Genomic DNA, 14,057 nt, shown 5'->3' with positions numbered 1-14,057 from the left:
TGCCCCCCTGGAGCCTGATGGTTGGGGCAAAACCTGTAAAAATAATGAAACCTTTAAAAATGTTTTTTTTTACTCCTGGACATCAAGCAGTCATACTGTTTTCATGATTGTAATCAGCATTGAGTCCTCTATCAAAATTGTGAAATTCATGGCCCCAGGGTCAGGGGTTTTAGTGCTAGGGCGGGGCTAGATTGATTAATAGTGAAAATGCATACATTTTTTGAGAATCTTCTCCTCTGCTCATGGGCATTAAATAAACTAACCAAGTTCATAGTTATGTTGAATAAGACTGCCTCTCCCCAATTTGTGAATTTCATGGACCCTGGATCAGGGATTCTTGTTTTAGGGCGGGGCTCTAATGATTATTTAGTGAAATGCATGAATTCTTTGAACATCTTATCCTTTGCTCCTGGTTAATATGCTAATGATTTTATTACATATTTGTGACTGCGACTGGGAAAATGGGGCCAGATGAGCTAAAATCAGATTTTGAGTTTTTGTCATTTTTTTAATCCTCATAATGTAAATAAAATTTTGTCAAAAAAAAAACAAAGTCATATCTGAAGGGGTTTTAAAGATATGACCACATCTGTTCATTGACCCTTTATAGAGTTATTACATAAAAAGACACTGAAAACAGGGAAAATGCACTTTTTCTATGACATTTAATCTGAACTTCAAATTTAAAACCAAGGAAAAGCAATGACTTAATTATACACTTTTTTTTTCTAAAAATTAAATGTATTGAATTTTTTTTTAGAAATGTACAGAATTGTAACCATTGTTGTCATGGCAACAAAATAAAATAAGACTTTTTGTCATTAACAAAATCATCTCTGCAAGAGTTCAAAGACAATCGGAGTTTATTAAATGTACATATACTGTGTTCATAAATTTTCAAGTTTCAAGGAAACTATAAACACTAACATAAAATATTTTCTGACTTAAAGAAAATAAATTCATATAAAAGTACACAGACCAAGTTTATCAAGTTCTTATCATATTTCCCTGAAAAAATGTTCAAAGACAGTTAAGGTACCTTAATTATGTCAACTCAGTGAACAGAAATTATGCCTGTTTACTTACATTGGGAAGAAATATGCAAAAGATTTATTCAATTACTTTATCTTAGTCTTACATACATGTAATGTTGAGAACACTTTTATCTAGTACACATGGTTTCTTTCACTGTAGATTTTAGTCTATTCTATCTTACATCTAAGGGCAAATCACTCTAAGTTGCGATAAAACTGCCATGAGATTTAGTAGTGTTTAGTGTGCAGTACTAAGAGCTTTCTTAAACAACTGAGAAAATAAATACAATAAACTTCCTGAGAAAAAAAATGCCCATCTCATTGCGAAGTACACTTTATAAGAACATGCTAAAACAAAATGATAAATAAACATGTACATATAGACTTGTGTACAATGTACTTAAAGATGATGATCTGGTGGTACATATAACTATATCACTTTAACAGTAAAGCATGAAAGTAAGTAATTTATGCAAAGCATAAAGCAATAAGCAAACTAAAATATATGGATAATCACATATTGGCAGATAATCATGAAAGAGTTACAGGGTAAAATGAATAGAAAATTTTTCATGTTACAGCTATACATTGCAACTTTTACTTAGAGCATTTGTTTGAATAAAACATGTAAATTCGCATTGACAATTACACATTAAAGAAATTACCATCAGTGAATCATAACTTGCCTTGCTTTAAACAAACCACCATACACACACTGATCAAACAGTGTTATTCACATGTGCATGATAAAGTTCATACAGTCATATAGAGAATCGGAATTAACCAGGTAATATATGAAACAATCAATCACAACTTTCCAACACTAAAAAACATAAATGCTTCGATAAAAAAAGTTGAAACATGTACAAATCACATGTTAAAAAACATGTACAGAATTAACCAGAGAACATGTCAATCTGTCCAATAAACTTCAAGTGAAGCAAACATGCTTTAATAAAATACCTTACATTTTAGATATTGTTCACACATGTTAAAACATGTACAGAATTCACACTCAGTGAATTACAAGCTAAATTTAGTAAAGCTTTTTTTTCTACCACCCTTTGGTTTATATTCTTCACAGCATTCTGTTAAGTCTATTTCTTTTTTGGGAACAGTAGGTTTTGGACATATGCATTCTTTTGCTGTCTCTGAATAACAATGCTCTCTGATGTGGTCATAAAGGTACCATTGTCGGGCAGGTTCAAGGCCTTTGATGACTGATGGAGAAGGAAGAACACCTGGATTCGGAACTTTGCTTTTGCTTTTCAGTAACATGAAGGTGACAGGCTCAGAGGAAGCATTTTCCCGACATGTAATGATTCCTGGATTCTCCGAATCCATGAAGAAATGGTGGTAGCGGGTTAGGTACTTCAGAGGTTTAAAGTACACTTGTAAATAATTCTTCCATTCATAAAACAAGACAGGATCTTCACCATCACCTACAACCTGTGGTATATTATGACCACTTCTACTGGAAGTCCTGACGGATTCTGCCACCTTAAACACAATCAAAGGGAAAATGTTTTTAAATGACTCCAGAAAATGATATACATGTATAAAAATCTCTTATTTTTTGATCACAGAAAACTTGACCAAATAAATATATATGATGACTACATATATTATTTTCATGTACTTGTAAATAAAAGTACCTGTGATATTGTTTCAGCATAAGTGTTTCTCCAGTGCACCTTCCAAACACCGAAATGCCAGTCTGGCTCAAATTTTGTGTGACCAGCTACCATCATCGAGTATTCTATGGTTCTGTGTAGCCCTGAAGAAAATGTTTGAAAACTTAATATTCTTTCCTTTACTTTCCCTGAGATGCTGTTGATGGTGTTGATATATATTGAATAAATTCATGTAAAGTGTTGATAACACTTAAATAAAACTGGTGTACTGTAGTACATATTACACACTACCTATTACAGAAATTATAAAAATATCAGCATCAACCTACCTGTCAACACCCTCCAAAGGCCATACCATAACACAACATTGTTTTTATTTTGTCCTGTACAGTTATCAAAGTGAACCTTGATATCTGTTTCTCCATGCCCAAACTTATCAAAGTAATGGTGCACCATGCTTGTAACACTATTAGCTCCTTTCCCAGGATTAGATGCTTCATCAATTAGATAAAAGGTCTGTTTTCCTGTTAAATAAGCATGTACATAAATAACATGAAACAAACAAATATCCAAATAAACATGCAGTAGTTACAGCAATCACTAAACTCAAGTTTTTCTCCATGGAGTTTTCAATGTAAAATATTAATGTATCATATAGATTTCAAAAATTATAATCATATGAATGGAAATTAGAGATATGTTGCATGGTAAATGTAACATTATAATGTCTTAAAAGGGTTCCCCCAAAAAAGAAACATTCATAATGAAAGGTATACATGTAAATGAAATCTAGGTTAAAATGAATGAAGCGAGAAAAGTATTTAGATCATGAATATCACCAAAAGGAAAAATATTCCCAAGAAAACCTATGATGATGAAAATTACCTGATCCTTCAGAGCAGATACCAAACACATGGCATTTACGAGGGGTTTTAAAGTAAATCGGCCCCACTTGTTGAGCATGGTGTGGAATATGCACCTGTTGAGCAAAATCCCAGGAGTAGTGCAAGGTGGTTTGAACTGACTGTGGTGGGTTACCTATTTTAAAAATCATACTGTTATTGATATATGTAAAAGAAAAAGAAAAAAAAAGTAAAAGAAAAATCTGTGTCAAGACTGGTAAAACTTTACTCTGATCTCATGGGCTTGTTCCCATCGTGAAATAATTATTTCTTAAAAAATCATATACCGTAATAATAAAACGTGTATATGATTTTTTAATAAATAATTATTGCACGACAGGAACAAGCCCCCGTGCTCTGATACAGCGGATACATTGTATTAAAATAAATATTACAAACAAATTACATGGTTTAGCTCTTCATCACATTTGAAGCATTAAAGTTTATCAGAATTTCATAGAAAATTCAATTTCATGTCATATAATATGTTACATGTTTATGTTTCATAAATGTAGATATATATTACACAATGTCCTACATATAATTTTATTAGGTTAAACATGTGGACATTTTTTGGTTAAAAAACTTACCTGAATCTTGAAGAGCAATTGGCAATTCCAGGTAATTCTGTTTAGCCAGTTTAACCTGCTCACGATAATAGTCCCTTTGTTCTTTGGCAAGTTGTACATGACTGTTATACTCCGCAAGCAATTGCTCCTTCTCTTCCTCAGCAAGATTACCACTTTTCGAAATTCTATTTGCGAAGTCCTGACATTTTTGACACAAATCAGTACAAGGTTTTGTAATAACTATATTTGGACACAGTTCCTGCCATTGTCTTTGAAATGTTCGCAGACTTATGCTTCGGTATTTCATTACTTTTGCAAGGCTTTCATATTCTTCATAAATGTCTACAGTTGATTTGTCCGATGGTAACAAAAGAACTTGATGATTCTTGTAATTTGGAAGTCTACCGGGCAGTGGCAGGGCATTGTCTGTGGCAAATTTCATCAAAAATGTCTTGATCCTTACAGAATCCTGGTACCGCAGTGCATGTTTTGGAGGTTTACCAGTTCCGCCATGAACTCTGGGAGAGAGTCCATCGACATCAAGAGAGTGTGCAATAGACTGCAACTTTTTCCTTTCTATACCATGAATAAAGCAGAATGTAAATCTACATACCCGTTTTCCTTTGAAGTAAAATTCTTGATAGGGTCGTTCTCTTTCTTTTGTTTTGTGTTTTTTTGCTTGAGTATGAACACTTGAACGACGATGGGAAAACAGTTCCGCTTTAATAATCAGATCAAGCTCATCCTTGCTGACTTCTTTACAGTGCTCTCGGAATTCGATTGCCGATTCCATCCCAGATAGCATGACTACGTTGGGACAATGTTGGCCCGATGTAACACACTTTGTTGGGCCGACGTTGGCAGCCAACGTTGGCGCAATGTCTAAGTGCACTGTGGCCCTTTGTTGGCCCAACATGTTGGGGCGATGTTGGGCCAACGTTCTAATGTATTTTTGTAATCGTAGGGCCAACATTAGACCAACATAGTACATGGCATGTTATAGAAGGGCCAATGTTGGGCCAATACCAGTAATGTCATGTTAATATATTATCGCAATACCAACATTATGCCAACATACTTTATAGCATTGTAAGTGAAGGGCCAACGTTGGGCCAACAATAAATAGGTACGTAAGAATAGAGGCCAACATCTAGCCAACAATAAACAGCTTACGGAGAAAGTGTAGGGCCAACATTGGGCCAACAATAAATGGCTAGGAAAGTGTAGGGCCTACACTGGTCCAATACGGTGGAAAACTCAAATTGATTACACAATGCATGACTAACATTTGATTTACAAAGAATAAAAAAAAAATGCCATTTGCGGACAACCAGGGTAAAATACATGTATATTCACGTCATCCACAACATGGTTCGCATTAATCTAGTAAACTCCATTTGATGTGAATTTCGGATTGACATTCAAAATATTCTTTCTTATATATTTTTGCAGGAATATTCTGATAAGAAAATAAAAAAATCCATGTATTGATTTTAATAGTTGATGTTTTTGTATTTTTAAATCTATTATAATTACAATTAAATGTCAAGCAATCCTTCATATTATAAATCATGTTAATTCAAACTAAGTTTTCATTCTTTTTCTTTCATTTACTCAGTGTCATTTCCACTTTCTCCTCCTTTTTCATTCTCTTTCCTCTTCTCTTCATCTATCCTCTTCCTCTCTGCCCTTTTCCCGTCCCCCTTCCCGGTCATCGGCAGAGTGAAACCAATCTTTAACAATGGCGCAAATTTCGCTGTCAGTCGCTGCCGCTGTTAGCTTGTTTTTCGGACAGTCCTTAAAAGTAACAAATTTGTAGACATATTGATGACATACTTAATTTTATAGGCTGTAAGTTCTTAAGTTTGTGGTCTACTGTTCATTTTGATCAATTAATTTGTACACCTACAACTGAGAGGTGAAAAACAATATTTCCAGCTTTTTATATTGGACAAAATTACAACTTATACGTTTAAATTTACTAATTAAACAACTGAATAATTAAATAATGGGGGATTCTTTCACCCCTTCAGAATAAAGTAAATAAAATAATTCTTACTGGTGACTATATCCTTGATTCCAATTGATCCGAAAGGCAAGGTCATTGGCAAAAAGGTAGGATAAGAGTCTTCTCTCAGTGGACTTTACATTTTCTCCTCCAATTGTGCATAAATTCTTAACCTAAACAATGATAAAAGTAAATGCATTGATTGTGTATATTACTTAAAAGTTTTAAGACAAAACTTTCACCTTAAAATATTTGATTACCCTTATACTGAACCAGATCTTTTGTGTTTGAACTTAAACATTAATGTGCATGTGTTAGATGTCTGTATAAAAAAGGCAGACAGCAAACACTGGACTGAAAAGTTTGACAAAATCAAAGCAAATTAATTATAGAATATACTTACATATATTGTCTAAACAGTATATCCAAATTCCTTTGTTCTCACAAATGTAATATGTGTGCACTAAGCTGCTCAAATGCGAAATTGTGAAATGGTTACACGTGCTGACCATCCTGATATATCAGATTTCGCAGTAACCGAGGAAACTGGTCAGTCTCCTGCTGTGAGAAGCAACGATGATGTCGACCTAATTTCTTAAACAGTGAATTTTGCTCTTATCTCAGAATATGCCCCCCTAAAACCAGCACTTTAGTGCAATTATGTAATAGATGTTCCTAAGATTTTATACAAGTCTGTAAATTGTTGATTGAACATTAACTACTAAAGAACAAACACAAACTAAAAACAAACACAAAAATGAAAACAAAATTAAAAAAAGAACAAAAAAAGAGAAAGAAAATAGAAAAAAAATATTTCATGTACTTGATATTTGCTCCCAACTGCAGTTTTAGCTAGGATAAATGTAAATTCAATAACGCTTAAATCCCTAGATCTTAGACCCCCTCCCTATATAAATATAAATATTTTCTACATTCTTTTATTTCATATTAACGTTGGGCCAACGTTGGTAAATGTATTATTCCAACGTCAGAATAGAAACTGTAGTAAAGCGCTAATTGCATAGTAGGGCTAATGTTGGGCCAACGTTATATTTTAACTACCAGTATTTTTTTAAACACCATCATTTAGATATATTACATATACGTTGGGCCAACATTGGTCCAGTGTGGTGAGCCCAACATGCAGAAAACTTAATTATAGCATATTCTGCACATGAAGGGTCGTCGTTGGACAATGGTTGTATACCCACTGATCTTGGTCAGCATGGATAAGGGCACATTTAAAACGTTGGGCCAACGTTGGTTCAATGCAGTTGTTCCCAACGTTAAAAAATACAGGAAAGCTCAGATTTATTACATAGCACCATTGTTGGACCAACATTGTCTTCCCAACTTACATTTGATCAAAATAGAAAAGCACCCTATTGGCATTGGCCCAACGTTGGGCCAACGTTAAATGCCCAACGCCAACCACCAGCCAACAATACAACCATTTACCAACGTTGGCCCAACATAGTCATGCTATCTGGGATGTCAATAACTGTACTGCATGGTTCACCGTAGAACTCCTTACATCCACATGTATCACTCCTAAAACGGGCCTGGGCAACATACTCCCTTGTGTCCTCATCCGTTGGTTCAATATTTACTGGATCCACGTCTTCATCATTGTCGGAATCAGATTCAAAGTTTTCGTCAGAACTATTTTCGTTTTCGATCACATTGTCACTTTCATTAAAATACAATTCATCTACAACGTTTAATTCTTCTATGAAACTAAGATCTTGATTATCTAAAATTTCTTGTGGTATAGAACACGTACTTCTTGTCTCCTGACTCATGATGCCTCATCTTTTCGCTTTAGATTGACCGCCATATTAGATCACCAATGAAAACAAAAAGAAGGGAAGTAAATCGAAAACTTCCGTTTCATTTTTTTGGCGCATAATTTTAAACTAACGAAACGAAAAAAAATATTCAAAGTTTTTGAGACAGACGACATAATTAATAATTAAATGAAATTTAAAAAAGAAACTATGAAATTAATAGGCCTAATTGAAAAAAACAAACAAAACCAAACAAACACGTGTCTAACGTTTTTAGCGCGCCATGCTAGTATCTATGACGTAAGTTTGATCGCCGATTTCTCATTATGACGATTGCCGCATCTGGCCCCTTTTTTCCAGTCGCGGTCACATTTAAGGCCATGATATACTTATTATCAGTTTTACAAACCCTCCGCTCAAGGTTTTGAATTTTCAGAAAAAAATAAACATTTTTTTTCTTTCCGATGTCAAATTTGAGTCGGGATCGAAATTTCAAATTTACGAACTCGCACTTCCGGTTTTAAGATAAAACGGCGGGTAAATAAAGCTAGATCTGCGAAGATAGCTTGGTTTAGTGTAAAATTCATCGATAAGAGTGCAATTCAAATCGTTTAACCCGTTGAAAGGACAAATAAAATGCTGAAGACTTTGTTGCACAATGACATGCTGGTGAGATTTGTTTCAAAAGTATCTGTCTGTAAATTATTTTCCTCCCACAGGTTTTAAACTGCGCGTGGTAGCTATTGCATACTGCCAGTGACATTGTTTATGTCTCTGTTATAGCTTACAGTCTAAGCATCATTCTTCAAAAAAGGGTTGCTTATGTATCAGATGCAATGAATAAAACTATGGGAGAAGTTAAGTCCATCTGCTTGAGGAAGAAATAAACAATAACCTGAAGAAATAAATAAAAACCAACTATTAAAAGCAAAACTATACAAATATATACAGGCATGTAGTATCATTTGTATCAGCCAGAAAAATTGTTTTACACTTAATTGAAAAAATACTCCCTGTCTGTTTTATAATTATAGGAATTATAATTTTAGGCATCATGCAAGTATATTTTAGAACAATGTCTACACATTCACCTAACACATATTTAAAAAATGAAGATATATTGAAAGACTTTTAAAGAATTGATTTTTAAAAATATGATTTGATCAAAATCAAAAAAAAAAATTATAACTATCCCAAACTGGCAGATGAGGAAATAAGCAATTAAATGTTCTACATTCCTATTTGTAAGCATTATGTGTCCAGTGTAAGGAAAAATATCAATACTTTAATCCAGAAAATTCAAAGTAGACACGTTACAAAGCAAAACAAACACACAATATAGTGTCAGTCTGTGCAGTTGCTGTGAGAATACTTTGACGATTGAATGCACTCGGTGAATCGTAAACGTTAACAATAATAGAGTTCATGCCCTGTTTATAAAAACTGTGTGCATAACACTAGTATCATCGATTTGCTTAACTCTGTACACTACACTTAACTCGCATTGACGATACTTGTGAAGTTACTCTGAATAAAATTATTTTTCTGGATTAAAGTTTTAATATTTCTCATCAATTTACAACAAAATTGCCACTTTTCCTAAGAATTAAGAATAAAGTTAGTTTGTGTGAAAGTGCAAGGATTTGTAAATCAAAAACGCCAAAAACGTTTTAACAACTTTTTAAATGACATAAGATTTTTAATTAATTTTCGTGCAAAAAGCTATTAAAATAAATAATGTGTGATATTAAGCGGAAAATATTAACTTCACATCTGTGTCCAAGTACCTTTGAAAACATTTTTTTTAAATCAAAGAGAATAGCCTATCATTGTAATTATGTAAAGAGGAAGTACATGTATCTAGTATGCTAAAACAAATCAAAGAGCACGTTTTATGAATTCATAACACCATACATGGCTATTTTGAAAAAATCTAGGATATAATTAAATGTTCCTTCTATAATTTCTCATGATAGTGAAAGAAATAAAACACAAATATATCAATCAAATTTATTGTTTCAGTTATAAATCTTTTAGAAATTTGTGGAAAAAAGCATTTTTATCGTACTTTATCAATAAACATACACCCCGTGTCTCACGAAAAGCTTTGGTATGAATTTGTGAAATATATTATTCCATATTACCTGTAAAAGGGATTTTATGTGACACGGGGAGAAAGATGTTTTATAAAAATATTTTCCGTTTTCCGTTGATTTTTACTAAAATTTTAAAGTTACATTGTCTCTCTCTTTGCTTTTTTAAATTAAGTAATGTTTTATAAAAATCCATATAATTATCTATAAACAATATTAACAAGTCATCGAATTTGTTAACTTTTGAAAATGGACTCGGAGGAAGGCGGCAGAACAATACTACCGTTTGCAGTTCTTAATCAGGGTAACAGTTTTAAACTTAACTTAATAAAAAAAGTATTGGATATCGAACAGTGTTTGATCTCCAAAAACTCTTTAAAGAATATATCTTAAGTTGGTATAAAACAGACACCGTGAAATTTCAGTTGTAGGATCAGGTTTCTATGAAAAGTAAGTTTCCTTCCTTTTTTTCATTTCTTTCTTCTTCTTTTTTTTATACCGCTTTTCAACGTACAGCATAAAAATCTGAGATGAAAATCATATGTATGTGTTTGTACTACATGTGCAATTAAGTAAATCATGATTCTCAATGTTTTTATAATATTGTTTTTAAACATGTATTTCCTCTCTACAGATTAGATATGAGAGTCAATTCTCTTTCATTTGAAACAAGTTTTGATATTTCTCATCAGTACACAACAAAATTGCCACTTTTCGTAAGAATTAAGAATGAAATAAAATTAATAGAAGTGCAAGAATGTGTCAATCAAACCCGCCAAAAAAATATTAAGTTTTAATAACTTTAAATTGACATAAGATTTTATAGTTAATTTTGTGTGAAATGCTATTAAAATATATAATTCGTGATGTTATGCAGAAAATATGAACTTCAAATCTGTGTCAAAGTACCTTTAAAAACATTTTTTTTCAAATCAAAGAGAATTGCCTATCATTTTAATTTTGTAAAGAGGAAGTACATGGATCTAGTATGCTACAACAAATCAAACAGCACATTTTATTAATTCCTAACACCATACATGGCTGTTTTCTTTATATATTTTCATCTAATGGGGATAGTTGTCGGAATTTATGGAGATAATTGTTCTACGATAAAGTAATTCTTTATAATATATTCTTTTACCTATTCTTCAGATGATTTTTGGAAGATCAATAACCATTTTCAGTTTTTATTTTCTTTTTTTAATATTAATAATTGATTCATAATTAGAGCATTTTTCTTAATAAGGTTGAGATTTAATATTTCGTGCTGCAATGGGGAATACTTTGACAATAGATCTATGACATGCAAAGGTATATCTCTAATTTAAATGTTTTATCTGAAAAAACAAGTAATTTAAGCAACGTTTAAATGATTGGTGAACGTAAAAAAAAAACATATTCAAATTGTTCTTACTAGGACTTTTATAAATTAAATAAATTAAATATTCTTGTACTTGGTAAACATGGATACGTTTTCCTCATACTATGTGTTGTTATGCAATAGAGTGTAAGGCAGGTTTTTACGGAATCAACTGCAATGAGACATGTCCACCAGGAACCTTTGGCAAAGGCTGTCAGAAGAACTGTAATTGTTCCAAAAACATATGCAATCGAGTGAATGGATCCTGTCAAGGTAAAATTGAAGTGTTGAATGGTATTCGCAAAAAAAAGATACATAATGGCACCGACACCAATTTCAAATTCAACATATTTTATTTCAAATTTCTTCTATGGTTTTGCTATTCATGTAAGAAATTCGCACGCTAACTCTCGATTCCCGCGTACAGTTTGGAACCACTCAATACCAATAGCAATTTGGCCATAAAATCTTTGTTTCATACAAAGAACAATTCCATGGTAAATGATGAATTGTATAAATATCAGCGCTAAACAGTAAATCATCAATAATTCCAGCTCCTTGAAAAAAGGGGGTAGGTGATATTTTCCATTGAAATCGTTTTAAGCATTACCATATTTTAAAATAGTCTAGAATAAAATTAAATGTTCCTTATATATTTTTTTATGTTAGGTAAAAAAATAAAACATAAAAATATCAATCAAATTTATAGTTCCGGTAAGAAATCTTCTTGAACTTTGTGGGAAAAAAAACATTTTTATCGTCTTTTTATTAATAAACATAAACCCCTGTGTCTCACAAAAAGCTTTGGTATGAATTTGTGAAATATCATTCAATATCACATGTAAAAGAAAAAATTGTGAAACGGGGAGAAAGATGTTTTATAAATATTTTCCGCTTTCCGTTTTTTTATCAAAATGTTAAAGTTATATTGCATATCTCTTTGTTTTTTTAAATAAGTAATCTTTGATGAAAATCCATATAATTATCTATAAACAATATTAAAAATTCATCGAATTTGTTTACTTTTGAAAATAGACTTGGAGAAAGGCGGCAGAAAAATACTATTGTTTGCAGTTCTTAATCAGGGTAACAGTTTTAAACTTAACAAAAAGGATGAGGATATCGAACAGTGTTTGATCTCAAAAAACTCTTTAAAGAATGTATGTTAAGTTGGAATATAACATACACCGTGAAATTTCAGTTGTGGGATCAGGTTTCTAGGAAAAGTAAGTATCCTTCCTTTTTTCATTTCTTTTTTTAAACCACGTTTTAACGTACAACATATAAAACTGAGATGAAAATCATATGAATGTTGTTTTTACTACATATACAACTAAGTAAATCAGGATTCCCAAGACAATGACATGTTGGAATTCATTGGGTTTTTTAAATCACAAATGCAATCTTATTGCCTTTTTAATACTGTATGCAGGGAAATATTTGCCCCCGTTTTATTTTCGCCCCTTTCGCCCTTGTCACAATTTCGCTAATTTAAAAAGAGCGAATTTAGAAAAAAAATAGTATAAATTCTTAAAAGGAAATAGAACTGGGCGAAATTAGAACGGGGCAAATTTGTAAGCAGGTGTAAAAGGGCAAAAAAACAGGGGAAGAAAATTACCCTGTATACAGTATTGATATCTATTTGAATAATTTATTCAGACTTGATTTTGACTAAAACATGTTTTATGGCCGAAAATCAGGAATAAGGATAGCTATACATGGAGTAAAATGATAAATATCATTTATGGCTATGGTATTCTGTATTTTGTCCAATAAATAAACGTACTAAGCCTTTGATTGGCTAATATTCAAATTCAAATTCCGTTAATGTTCCAAGACGGGGACCTTACATGTAAGAGCGGAAACAAAATTGTTTTTTTTTTTTACCAGCGTGATGTTAATAGATGAAGTTTTTCAGACTACCTTTTTATTGCCTACATGTACGTTATGTACGAAAAATGTTAAAGTTACCATAACTTCCTAACAATGTCTAAAACAGATCCTAAAAATGCTGTTTGAGTCATTATTATGTGTTTTTTCCTTTCAACCTTCTAGCAATAATTGTTTTGGTGCAATATCCTATGTCAATATCACAATTATCAAGTAATTCAACGTTTTAAGTATATGTTGGTAAATTTTTCCCGAGTACCATGAGATTTGGTGCCGAGCGAAGCGAGGGAGTAAATCGAATGGCGAGGGAAAAGTTTAACAACATACTTACATGTAGTACATGCTTCACACGAAAAATTTGAAAGTCCTTTGTGTCTCTGTCTATTTAATTACAAATTTGTGTGTGTTTCTTATTATTTAATCAAGATAACGATAGTTTGACCCTGATTGTTGCCATTTTGTACAGCCCCAGATGTGACAATTATACACTCGGGGTAATATCTACCTATCAGGTGACGGTCTACAGTGAGTAATTTTCAAACACAATGCAGATTCATTTCTATAGATTCAAAAATCTCTGTATGAAGTTAGTCATGTCATTTTACTGGATTTAAGTCGGGAGCATTTTAGTTTTGTGGACATTATTAAACATTTGGTTGGGATGGTAAAATTGATAAAGGAGAAGTGCACTTAAGCAATACCTAATGGGCCCTTTTTATGTGCCATTTTAATTAAGAATATATAACTCTTTTGGTAATAGTTAGATACTAGTGGATATTT

General features: G+C 32.2%; 1 protein-coding gene across 2 annotated transcripts; it reads right to left on the bottom strand.

Annotated features, from left to right (window-relative positions):
• Positions 1 to 652: 652 nt before the first annotated feature.
• LOC134268076 (uncharacterized) lies at positions 653 to 4,821 on the bottom strand. 2 transcript variants are annotated; one of them, XM_062750276.1, is made up of 6 exons: positions 4,161 to 4,821; positions 3,554 to 3,706; positions 2,998 to 3,192; positions 2,690 to 2,811; positions 2,407 to 2,534; positions 2,166 to 2,366 (listed from the first exon to the last, which is right to left on the bottom strand). In XM_062750276.1, exons 1-6 carry the CDS (start codon positions 4,579 to 4,581, stop codon positions 2,303 to 2,305), a joined length of 1,083 nt encoding a protein of 360 aa, XP_062606260.1. In that variant the 5' UTR covers positions 4,582 to 4,821; the 3' UTR covers positions 2,166 to 2,302. The 2 variants fall into 2 exon arrangements, with proteins under 2 accessions (XP_062606259.1, XP_062606260.1); XM_062750275.1 differs by having other exon boundaries at positions 653 to 2,534.
• Positions 4,822 to 14,057: the final 9,236 nt, after the last annotated feature.

The sequence above is a fragment of the Saccostrea cucullata genome, unplaced genomic scaffold (genome assembly GCF_032062105.1).
Source record: "Saccostrea cucullata isolate Sc308-1 unplaced genomic scaffold, CSIRO_AGI_Scuc_v1 ctg9858, whole genome shotgun sequence".
In the NCBI taxonomy this organism is placed as follows: domain Eukaryota; kingdom Metazoa; phylum Mollusca; class Bivalvia; order Ostreida; family Ostreidae; genus Saccostrea; species Saccostrea cuccullata.
This window is presented reverse-complemented; position numbering and strand designations above follow the sequence as displayed.